The sequence below is a fragment of the Pelecanus crispus genome, chromosome 1 (assembly GCF_030463565.1).
Source record: "Pelecanus crispus isolate bPelCri1 chromosome 1, bPelCri1.pri, whole genome shotgun sequence".
Classification (NCBI taxonomy): domain Eukaryota; kingdom Metazoa; phylum Chordata; class Aves; order Pelecaniformes; family Pelecanidae; genus Pelecanus; species Pelecanus crispus.
In genome coordinates, this window is record NC_134643.1 from 200,007,098 (window position 1) to 200,020,008 (window position 12,911).

Sequence of the window (12,911 nt, forward strand, 5' to 3'; positions counted from 1 at the left end):
GGGCATCTAAGATACCTTGCAAGCACAGATAAGGAACTGATAGTGTTAGTTACATGCAGTACAGCCTGCAATTTCTGTAATATATAGATTGAAGGAGGTAATTAAATACTGCAGCACTTTGTAACCTTTCAGCACGTGGACTGTGTGAACCCGACAAAGTTTTAGTTTTGGAAATCCTCTGAATACTTCTCAACTTAGTTGCAACACAAGGACCTGAGGAAATGCTCGGTTTTGCTGTAAGTTTAAAGGGCCACTGTTACATTTGTAGCTTCCTCTGGTTTCCTTTGAAGATGGGAGAATCCTGAAGATATGTTTGTATAATCGTTACGCACATTGGGATAAAAGTTTGGGGTGAAACCCAGTCCATCTCTTATGTCTGTGTAGTTTCATCCATCTAGATGCGTGATGAAGCAGTCTTCCTAAAGTACATGCCTAGAGTCCATACGTAACTGATAGACATCGATAGGTGCTTTGGAAGGCTTCCCTGATGAGATCCTGTCTGCTGTACTTTTGGCATCCAAGCTGGGTGGCTACGAGTCTCCTTCTAGAGACTATAGAGATATCGTCCTCCCGCCATTAACTGTATAGGCAAACATAGACACTCGCTGTACAAGTACTTAAAACGGAGGTACAGACTCATGCCTCAAGTGAGCTATATCCAACCAAATGCTTTTCCAAAAAAGCAGATGTTATTCACCCTGGCTTTTTTTTTTTTTCTCCATACATTACCATAATGATTTCCTCCTTCTAGAACACAAGTGGGGTGGATTTCACCAGAGGGAGGTTTGCAAAAGTGAGGAATTCTGCCCATTACAAAGCCAACTTCAGTCAAAACAGACATTCATGCTTCTAGTGCCTGCTGGGTTAACGGTGTCGCTGAGAAAGCAGTCTCCTGCCTGCAGAGGGCATACAGCTCCTCAGTTTTCCCTGCCCAAATGTGCCTGGAATAGGGAGAAACTAGCGGACCATACATAAAAGCATTGCTGCACATTGCTGCACATGATGGGTCAGGGATGTCTCCATGTACGCGGGTGTACCGAAAGTGTAATTTCAGTAGAAAAATTGGGCTCTTCCCAAGCATCCACATATCCCTCCACCGAAGTGAATTGATACTTTACATAGGGAACACTGAAGCCTCTCCGGGACGTGTGTCCAGCAGGAACATGCTGCGGGTACTCGTGCTCCTTAAAAATCATCTGTTTTCATTTGTGTCTCTCCATTTCCAGAGCTCCCAACACAGTGGCTCCTCTACCTCATTAGCATCCACCAAAGTTTGCAGCTCTATGGATGAAAATGATGGACCTGCAGAAGGTAACATTTGAAGGCTGACATTTCAAAGCAGTCAATGTAGTGATAACAGCAGCTGTGTAGGAAATGAGTCATTCTTCCTGCCGGAGAAGGTGGGAGCATTGCGGGCTGGATGACTCTCCACGAGGAAGCTTGTCAGTCTTAGCAAACCAGTTAGGTTCGCTCCGGATCAGATTTGAGCGGGACATCCTTATTCAGAGGTGGTTTAGTTGCAGGGTACTCTAGATATTAGTTCCGCAGGTGACTCAGTGCCGGCTCTATTATTTCACTAATTTTTTGTTTCTTCTGGCATGGTACTAAAGAACATGCTGCAGTCCTGGGTCTTTACCCAGAAATGATTAGTTTCACCCCGTACTAAGGCTTTGAGCAAGTTGGCTGAGGGATAGTGTCTGCTCCAATACTGCCAGTTCACATGCACATATATGCAAGTGTGCGTGTATGCTCACGTCTGACAGTAACTCTTCATGCTGCCTGTGAATTCAGCAAACCCCAGCCTCCTTGTATCAGAACATTTCACTTCTAATACTAAACTGGAACAAAGGACAGATAAAGATACAGTTAAAAGCGCTGCCTTACAGAGTGTAAATTCAAGTCACATTTTTGAGAGGCATTTTTTTTACGTTACAGTATTTATATAGTAGTTTGTATCAGCTGCAGTTTACAGTCAGCTTTTAGAGGCATGTTAGGTATTTGTAACACGCTATTTCAGATACATTTAAAAATAATGGTACATGAATGAGCACTAGAACACATGAAACTACAAACTTTTCTTATGTTTAGACACTGTGTAATGCAATTTTACCTAAACATCTGGTGCCCAGGTTGCATGCGAGGTAGTATTATTGAGAACATTTGTTTAAAAACTAAATATTTAATATTGGGGGAGGGGGAGAACTAGCACTTAGCACATGAGGAGTTTTATGGATGTCTCAGTTTACAGGATGTAATAAAATAAGTGCTTGAGTGTTGGACTTCTTTGGTACATATATTTAATCATGCTGTGTCAAGGAGTTCCAACCCTTTTTGGAGGCTGGTCTGTGCTTGTGCAGATCACAGAGGCCTTTTCATAATTAAAAAAATACAATTTTGGTTTTGTCCTGGGGGCATATTGCAATAGGAATGGTAAACTATGTAACACTCGAATGGTGGTATGTTTGAGCCCCAGAAGTCTTATTTTTCATTATTGTATCTGTGTGAAACCTGTTGAGTATATACAATGTCAGCAGCATGGTTTCACTGTACAGTAAGTGAGATACTGACTCTGAATCGTTTCCAGGCTCCTAAACCATAGACTTAAAATGCATGTTATGTGCAACATCTGTGTTTCCTTCACTAACAATAAAAATGTACTAATGATTCTTTCAGAAGTGTTGGAGGAAGGTTTCCAGGTTCCAGCATCGATAGCAGAGCGATATAAAGTTGGAAGGACTATAGGAGATGGAAATTTTGCTATTGTGAAGGAGTGTATAGAAAGGTGAGGAGGATAATATGCTTATTCCTGTAAAAATAATCATTAATGTCATGTTTTTTCTAGATCATGTCCTTATTTGTAGAATATAGGACAGGTAATAAGGTAATGTCCCAATGCCAGATCAAAAAACTAGACTAATGCCCTCTCATATGAAAAAAAGAGTGAGTCCAAGGGACAGTCTATGAATTTAATTCTTTGTGGGTTTTATATGTTTTTTTTTTCCTGCTCCACTCCGCGCGATTGTACCAGTTCTTTGTGTTAAATCTTTCTTGTTGCACTGAAATAACATCTTTTCTTGCAGTACGGTCTTGCCACTCTCCCTTTACATTAGACCGATGAAACATTTCACATGTAGGAGCATTCCGTAAAGATGTCAGGAAGTTTTGTGTGTACAGTGTAGTGGTGGTGGTCAGCACAAGGAGCTGACTTTGGATCCCTCTATTCTGCCATCTGATGCTGTGGAGTAACCTCTTCCGTGTTTATCTTTAATTAAATTGGCATCTATCTCCTGCTTGCCTGCTTTATGCCATTGTATGAGCTCCATCCAACTTTAGGAGCCTGCACTGCAGACATCAAAATCTAACTTCTTCTGTGCTGGTGAGAACAGTCACCCTTAAAGGCTGATTTTAGACATCCACTCCAGGTTAGAGAAGTCACAAGTCACCTAAAATGTCAGTGTTGCTGAAAGTGTCCTGGTTGACTAGCTCAGGTGTCGCTTTCTAAATCTGGTCAAGCAGATCATGAACCAGGTTTGAACAGGCTCTACCCAACGTTAAGAGTGTAAAAAATAGGGAACAAAGACAGAAATGCTCTGAGCAGGACTCAGGTGCCTTTTGGTGGTGGTGTTAAAACTAGGAGAATATGGGGTAAAATAGACAGAAGGTACCTCTATGTGAAATGATTGTGAAATTTCTCATGTTAGATAGTAGCAGTGCAGAGAAGGCAAAAAACTGCCAGAGCAAGAGATGTCCAAAAGAAAGAACAATAGAGATGTCAGGGTCTGATAACAAAATTCCGCGAGTGAAGTTTTACATCCCCTATTACTGTATCCTAGAGAGGGGACTCTTACAGATGAGTGTAACCTCACCTTTGGGCTCAAAGGAAGAACTTTTGCCCTTTAGCCTGTAAGAATGTGATATTAACCCTAGAGAGTAAGTCAAGATTAGATCTCCTGGCAGATGATGATGAATTAGCTTGGCTGGTTTTAAACCAGAGTCTCTTTGGAAAAAGACAGGTCCCACTCTGCATCTGAAAGAGTCTGGCAAGTCGGAGACCATGAAGACAGCTGTTGGGGAAAGGGGGAAGAGTGGATTTTGTATCAGCTGACAGTGCGCTTGTGGGACTTGGCCAAAGCTCTTGTGAGACATTTAGAGCTCTGTCAGAGTGAGTTCATGGTGGAGCTGGTCATCCGGAGGGCGATAGCTGTTCAGATCAAACCCCAGGGTCTGAACACTAAACTGGGGAATATGGAAACCCAAAGGAAGCAAAGCAAAACAATATGAAAACAAGAAAGCACTGTAAAACCTGATGGAGGGGGCACAACTGATGAAAAACGTGGGTGAAAACATGTAATTAAGAAAAGAGAAAAAGGCAAGCTAGAAGTAAAGTGAGTAGTGACTGAGAGAAACAGATTACAAAGCAAAATAAAAAAAGGTTGAGGTTTTGGTACACTGTCATTCGGCTGAAAATGCCAGTTGTGCTGGGAGACAGTTCAAATGTGCTAGTGTGCATTTTACAACTGTTTCTCAAGCTGAGAGAAAAGACACGAACGAAATTAAATGTGGGTCCCACCACACCTAAAAATAATACTGATCACAATATCCTCGAGAGCTTAAATGAAAACTGTTTCCTGTCCTCTTGTCTATCCTCCTGGTCCCAGAAGTATCTGATAACACGATGTATCTAGTGAATAGCATGATTACTCGGGTATTCCCAGATACCTACTCTTATGGTCTCTGAGTCATACCATTCCATAGATCCCATTTATATCAGAGAGTTACTATTTTGGGAGAGCTTGAAAATTAAAGTAGAATTATTTCTGTTAGCTTCCACTTCTAAAGCAGTATACGGTTGCCATCACAAGTGTGGAAGGAGAAATTAAAGGCTCAAAGGGTAAATTAAAGCCAGTACATGTAAACCCCTTCAAAAACATTCTTCACAGTCTTTCCAAGCAGAAAACACCTCACTTCAAAGTCTGATATGTCCATCATTTGCAGAGCCGAATTGATGGGGTGATACTTGGGACAGAGGAGTTTTCCTCTTTCTTCTGATGTACAATTCCTGTGTGCATTAGACTTCAAAGAAATAGCGCCATGAGGTGTTAAGCAAGTAGGAATGGGTCTTGTTACACATCTTCACTGGTTGCACGGATACTTCTTCTCCATAGCAGTGGAGACCAGCCTGTGTGTACTGGTTAGCCACTCTGATGCTTCAGATGCGTTCACAGGCATTTTCCTCTGACAATGAACAGTCCAAATAGAAACCAAAAACCGTCTTCAAAATTTTCACTTGGGGACTTCTGAATCCCATTCTGTGCGTCTGTGAACACACACACACACACACATACGCGCTACATTTAATGCACACACAAAAATGAAGCGAGATTTTTGCCTCCAGTGCAATGGAAGTCTCTGTGAACTTTGCAAAAGGTTAAGCCAGCCAGGGAGCGTGGCACGGAGCCCCGTTATGAACGAGAGGTCTAACTGAGTGCCCTGCATTAGTGCTGTGGGTCCAGACCTTTATCCAGCCGTAACGTGTTTCCTACTTCGTGTGGCACCTTTTTATTGTTTGGGTTGAATGACAGGTGAGAGGTGATATGCCCATTCACTGTGAGTTTCTGGCATGGCTGTGCGTATTTTTTGGCGGGTGTGTAAGTTGCAGCGCTGCTGACAGCCTGCGGTTCTGCAGCTTTTTAGGGGAAAGGATTTGCATTATCTTAGCTTTAATTTTCTTTTTACCAAAACAAAGAGCAGTCAGAGTTGTCATCTGCTCGTTACGTATCTGCTCAATCGTATGCACAATTTGTCCTGCGGTGTTTTTATATGTGTTCATTTTTAACTTTCAGATACTTCCAAATTCTGACATTTCCTCACTAGCTCAGATTTCCTGGTGTTTTGGAGTACATGGAGTCTCCCATGGCCAACAAAAACCATCAATTTCCTTTCTCATGACAGAAAGGAAGCATTCCTAGGGCAACCAAGCAGCTTGAAAGAGACTCCTATTGAAAGAGGGCATATTTTGTCTGAGTTTGAACCCCAGATATCTTAATTTCCAATATTCCTTCTCCTACCTCCTCCTTCCATTCCCCAAAAATAGTGTTCATATCTCTGCCAGTCCCCTCACTGAGCTTGCACCAAAGAGCAGCACTGGGAAGGGGCACCCCATGTGGAGCACCGCCCATTTCTGGGGGCTGTAGCATTTAAACGCCTTTGTGGGGGAGTACAAATATGAGAAGTTTTTAATTTTTCTTTAAGTCTTGAACAGCCATGCTGTACTTTTTTTCCAAGTCATAAATGTCATCATCCAGTGTGATTTCTTTGCACAGTCTTTTAATTGATGTCTTAATACAGACTGTCTTTGCTCCCTGCTGACCTGGGAACTCAGCAGAATGAATATTTTGGGGTTTTTTTTTTTCTTTTTACTGAAGTCCCCATTTTCCCTTAAATTAATACCTGGTGGTACATCATTGCCAATGGAAGTCTCCATGCTTAAATATGGCAATGAAAATGCCCAGTCGTTTTCCTAATGAAGTGCTTTCAGTTTATGACTCACTTTGCATGTCCTACTTGACAGATTGTGCACACTTTTAGGCACGTTCATGTCTCTATTTAACTTATTATGTATCAATTTAATGTATCAATTTAACTATGTTTTGCTATATGAAGAATGAAAAAAAAATCACCCCATATGCTTGAGAGGTTATTTTTTTTCTTTATTTTTTAACAAAACATATGCCTAAGGGCAATGTATTTGACTTTTATAAACTTTTTAGATTTTTATGACAAAATTAAAGCATTTCAGTAAGAGCTTTTTCTTACATTATCCATTCTTCATTTAAGCTTATAGTGAAACTAGAGCTTGGGAACAGAGCTTCTTGGTATCGTCCGTACAGCCATCTTTTGTTTTTGTAACTTGGTTAAGAAATAGAAGTTGATTTGTGAACTTGTCTACAAGCCTAGTTTTCTATGTTAGCATTCTATATAATAAATATTTATGTATGTGGTCATGATAAATATTACATGGTTTCCAAAAAAAAACCACCTAAAAGGAAACGTGTTCTCATCCTGAACTAATTCTCTATAATTTCTTATTGTCTCCAGAACCTTTCATGTTCTGTGCCATAAATACCGTATTTAACTCTGCTAGGTATCATAGACTTACTGAATACATAAAACATTGTTCCAAGGACTGACATGTTTATCTTAGCAGTTGCAAGTGCTAAGATAAAACAAATGACTCTTCATTTTAAGTAGAAAAATAAATGTGTTTTCCATGGCTTGTATTTTTTTGTTTAATAAAAATGAAAACTTTGCTTTTGAGAAGATTTGGATCTGTAAATACTATATAATATTTTTATATAAAACTGCAGAGGAAATAACAAATACCACTACAAAATGAAAAAATCAAGTGACTTTGTTTCAAAAACATTGAAATGTCTTCATTTTTTAAAACAATGCTTAATGCTTTTTTCTCGGGCACACGTATTCAATAAATTTGGCTCAAGCTCACAATTCCAGACAGATCCAAGCTTCATTTCTTGACAAAACAAATACTTGAATAGAATTCTTGCCCAGACCTACTGTGCTCAAATGACAAATATAAACTTGACTGAGAAAAATATTCAATGTGATTGAACATACAATTTTTTCTTTTCTCTTTCGTCAGATCAACTGGTAGAGAATATGCTCTGAAAATAATCAAAAAAAGTAAATGTAGAGGAAAAGTAAGTATAAAAAAATCAAACGAGACCAAAAGACAGGGTTTTTTTCAAGAAACATTTTGTGAGAGATCACTTTGGGAAGCTGTTGGTATTTGTCTTCTTCCTGGCAAGTGTTAGAATCTTTTTGGTTGAAGCCTTTGCCTGCCCTCTGGAGACCCTTGGAGTATCCATGTATGCAATGTGCCTTTCTAGATGCGTGTGTTGATTCTCCAGTTGGTTGGTTGTGGGTGGGTACACTCGCTCCCCTTGCTCTTTACCCCTGTAGTTATGTCCTCTGGCTTTCAGAATCCCAGCTGTTATAGGAAACAGAAAAATAATACTAATAATTATAACAACACTGGTCACTATGTCTAAACATTATGCAAAGTTAATCAAATTGATGTCAATTTTATAGTAAGTGAATTTCTGTTAGCTTTTGAAATCTATAACAAAAGCTTCTCTGAGAAGATGCTATCATATTTTTAAATGGAAGCATTCTGCATTGGAGAAAAAATTTTAGAAGCTTCCATATTTAACTTTTGTCTACATCAGAAACGTGTCTTTTCCTCCATTTGTTTTTCTGTGTTCTACTCTCTGTTCTTCTTTCAGTTATCACACTGATGTTGTTTCTAGATGTGTTCCTTCCATATTGCTGGAGGCAACATCTGTTACCTTTTTAAAAAACCCTGAAGAATCCATGCAGGTCCCAATTCCTTCTGCATTTTCCACTGTACAATGGAGGTGAAAGTTTTTCCCACTGACCCGTAGTCATTAAAGATTTCTTTTGTGTGGCAGGAACACATGATCCAGAACGAGGTATCTATTTTAAGACGAGTCAAGCATCCCAATATTGTACTTCTGATTGAGGAGATGGACATGCCAACTGAGTTGTACCTTGTCATGGAGCTTGTAAAGGTGAGTATTTTGGAGACAAGCTGCTAATTAAGAATTGTTTCAACCACACTGAGAGATCTCATTGGTACTAAAGCGTACTAAAAATCATGGAATCACAGAATAATTTAGAATGGAAGGGGTCACTGAAGGTAGTCTTGTGCAGAACCCTACTGAAAGATGTGTAATTCACTGTCAGATTTTTTTTTATAGCTTTCAAATATTTCAAATATTTGTCTAACTTTCTGTAAGCCACACTCAGAAGCGCTCTGTGGGCAGTACTTTGGAGATCACCAGTTTTATTTGCTCCCCCAAAAGAAGTCTTTTTAAAAAGTTTTATCTTCAAGAAACGCATCTGCTTTGAGGTGAATTGAAAATATACCCAGTCCAAATAGCTGTAAATACCAGCCTTCAAAATTCAATATTCTTTGATAAAATAGAGTTTAATTAAATTTTATTAGTTTATGTTAAATTTAAACATATTACCTGTCTTTTTTCTCTACTGATTTATATTAACACATTGTCAAGCTTGCCTCTTTGATAATAATCTAAATTTAAGCTGGAGGAGGGGGAAGTGAAAGAGAAAAACCTGTAATTTAAAGCACGGTTCTATTCTGAAAAGTAAGTTTGCGAATGCAGTATTTTATATTTGGGATCCTATTTATTTCTTCATAGTAACTTCCAGATCTCATGCATTTATGTCACTCACTGGTGGAATTACATATTCAAACTGGATTGTGAAACTCAGACCAGGTCATCCCTTGCCCCCATACTGTCAACGGTGCAGTGTGAGAAGTATGAATTTAGCTCTCGGTTCTGGTACTAATACACAAGTATGTCACTGTGCATAAAAGGTGGTAAAAATACATTTGAGTAAATTGTACAAATTAGGACAGAAAAACACTGAGGACATCTTGTCCTTCATACTTACTTTAACAGAATACACCTGTTTTTCACGTTCACTAACAGGATTAGCAATTCTCCTTCTTTCCTCAACTATTCTGTGGGAAGGAGATCTTTCCAGAAGCCACCTCCATTTCTGTGTCTTGATCAGCCCATTCTCCTGGGGCAGCCTATCGTGCCTACACCTGGGAACTCCACAGTTTTAAGTGTTTAAGGATAAAGATTGCAATAAAGCTGTGCAGCAGCAGCGTTTGTGTGCAGCCCTGTTGTATGTGCACGCTCAACACTTGTGAGCAAATCAGTCTGAACCCTGGCAGCCAGATCACTTCCGTTTAAATTAAAAGTGTGGTCACCGTTGGTAGACATCCTCTGTGTCCATGGTTGGAAACAGGCACCACAAGAAGTTGTGAGAGAAAGCAATCTTGGCAAGCAGGATTGTTATCTGCTTTGCTCTGGTTGTAGGTGGAGATTAGGAAATGCTCTTAATGTAGCCACCTCACTGAGATGTTAAATAGGATGATCCCAGGTCCAAGTGTTTCTTACAGAACTTCTCAATCTCTGGGCTGGAATACGAACGTAAGGAGAATGAAAAGTTTTTTGTTTTGTTCCATTATCTGTGCTCTGTGGCAGCAGAGGTGACACAAGCCATGTTCCCAGTGCAGAGCTGGGAGGCTGTCAAGTGTGGCCCATGGGTGGATGGCCACAGATTTTCCCTGTCCTTGTGGCAGGCTGGGACAGCGTTGTTATCCATCAGAAGCTCAGGCCATGCCCCACAGCTTAGGAGATGGCAACATTGTCCTCTTAGGTTTGAGCCTGCCAGATGCCCTACTTGGCTTGAATGTTGCTAAGGAGCTTATGGTCCCACTGACCCTACTGTCCACCACCTCCAAGCTCTGAGGAAGCACACTGGGACATGCTGGTGGCAAGGAGCTGACAGGGTACCCAGCATCCCCACTTTGTCTCTGCTGGAGAGGTTAAATCCTAAGAAAAAAGCAAAATACTGGCACTCTTCCATGCCACGAATCCCTCTGTGTAACCAGTCCCAGAAGAATTTCCCCACCTTCTTCACAGTCACAGCCCTCTCTCGCACTCAGGAGCGCAATGTGAAGTAGCACAGCTTCAGATCAGATGCCATTAGCCATCTAACACTATTTTAATCATAATTACTGCTCTTTTCCACGATAAGTGAGCTCACTCTGAGATCTGTGCTACTGTAGGTTTTTCCCGGTGTCCAGGAGAGCTTGTTCAAAGGTAACCTAAATACTCTTGCACAGCGTTGTAATCTAATGTAGCCACAGCTTCAGCCTGCATTGATAAATCCTTCATCTTGGCCCCATGAGATGTGCTAAGAAGTAAAAGCTGTGCCTTGTCTAACACGCCAAGATGTAAGCGCATAGCTGGTTTTATGGGTGCAACCTGCTGTGCTATTCATGCTTGAAAAATGTTCAAACTGTAGTCTCCAGTGGATTTTTAATCAAAGTCCTACTCAGCTAAATAAGAGAGGAGGGGACCGACGACTCTTACAAAATAACTAGCCTAAAAAATGCATATAAAGAAAACCATCCATTATATTCACTTTCTGGAGAAAATCTCTTTTCTTGCACTCTTTCTTCTTTACTCTTCAGGATTGCTGCACATACTAAGATATTTATGCTTTTAGTTATGCTATAGAAGGGCTTTATAGACATCTCTGTAGTTCAGATATCCTAGAGAGCACTGTTTTTAATGTTCTTTACTTTTAAGTGGAATAATAGAAGAAATTTAGAAGAAATATCCTGATCGTGGGAAGTTAACTTTGGTTCTTTGAAACAAACATCTATTCCTTAATATTTAATTGGAAAAAATGCCTTGTTATACTCTGTGGGCACCAGGGAAGGTATTTCTGGAAAGACATTAATTGTTAATTCACCAATTGCTGACTGTTACATTTCATAGCGTGCACTGTTAGAATTGATTAACCATCTGTTATTGACTGACTTTTGAAGACCTGACTTTAAATCAAACTCAGAGACAGGAAAGAAATTCAAGGAGAAAAGGCTTGATACTACAGAGCACGGTTTCAGTTAATACCACCCTGCATTAATTGGCAGTAACATGTTTGACATAAGTGGCTGCTGCAAATACTGCCCTCACCTCATGGCAGATAGGCCATTCATTGCTTTGTAAAGTGTAAGAAAAAGCACTTCATAAATACAAATATAAACACATTGCAAGTGGTGCTTGTAAAAGGAAGCAAGGACCTGGTTTCTGGCACGTTGCCTTTTAACACAGCGAAACAAAATTGTTATTCAAACCTAACAGGGGTTTGGCCAATTTAACAAGCAAGATTTATTGCAGAGTTTCCTTTACTGCTCCAGGATATGATTTCACTTTTGCAGAAGAAAAGAGAGATTATATCATTTACATAACAAGGTAATAAATAAATAATTGGTTACTGTACTTCCAAGTATACTTCCTCATGTGCACAGATGATAAAAACTGCATTCAGATGTTACTGGTCCCATTTCACTCCAGAACACGGGATTTAAGACTGAAATGTCATCCTGAACTCACCCCTTGTGCCTGAATAAATGATAGTGACCTGCTGTGTGAATCGGCTAAGCAGAACCTTGCAGGTTAAAGTGCTCTTCAGGGAAAGGGAAGTCTGAAAACAATTCTGCCTTGATATAGCTGTCAGCTCTGTTAACTCTTTGCAGGGCATCACCTCTCTTTTAACAGCAGAGAATCCCACAGAATAAATATATGCTCTCTTCTCTTACCAGGCCACCTGGTAAGAAACCTGACTGAGTAAAGTAGGCTGCTTAACTGGAGAAAATGATTCTGCCTCAGATTGGCTTGACCGTCTGTTAATGTGCTCTGCAGCCTCTATATTTTTCTCACTTTAGGTTTCTCTTGCGCATGAACATTTGTTCTTTTTCTTCTGACTTTAGGCCAAAATATTCCCTTCTCTTTTTAAGGTTCAGCTTCTTTCTTTCTTGCCCCTCACATCTCAGCTCGGGCTGTTTTCTTTGTTTGGAGGCAAATCCTTTGCTGATGTTATTGGCACTTCTCCTGAGCATCTGGAACATATTAGATAAGACCAAAGATCTGTCTAATCCACTACCTCATGTTAAAAAGCCGCTGGTACAGGGGCTTCACAGGAAGGAGCTTAGGGAAGATAGATTATTTATCCCACATATTTTGCCACATGCTGATATCTAATACGTAGGGATCAGTTAATGCCATGAAGTACATGGTATTGTACTTTTGCCAAATATTTGGCCTTTCTCTCTAATCCTCTATCTGGTTTAGTTTGGCCTTTTCTTCCTCCTTTTCCTTGACACTGTGTATCTTGATGTATCTTGATCAGTCACCGGCCAGAGCAAGAGGTTTTGATGTGGTCCAGGTTTGACAATGGTTGGCTGCAAGCAGTTTCCGAAG

At 40.1% G+C, this 12,911-nt stretch overlaps 1 protein-coding gene across 2 annotated transcripts in view; it reads left to right on the forward strand.

The window, feature by feature from the left end:
* Window positions 1–12,911, forward strand: part of DCLK1 (doublecortin like kinase 1) — a 253,897-nt gene that overhangs the window by 207,858 nt on the left and 33,128 nt on the right. For both annotated transcript variants that reach the window (XM_075709376.1, XM_075709381.1), the window contains exons 6-9: window positions 1,227–1,311; window positions 2,674–2,782; window positions 7,664–7,721; window positions 8,493–8,612. In XM_075709376.1, the coding sequence (XP_075565491.1) occupies window positions 1,227–1,311; window positions 2,674–2,782; window positions 7,664–7,721; window positions 8,493–8,612 (372 nt within the window). The remainder of the gene's footprint in view (window positions 1–1,226; window positions 1,312–2,673; window positions 2,783–7,663; window positions 7,722–8,492; window positions 8,613–12,911) is intronic.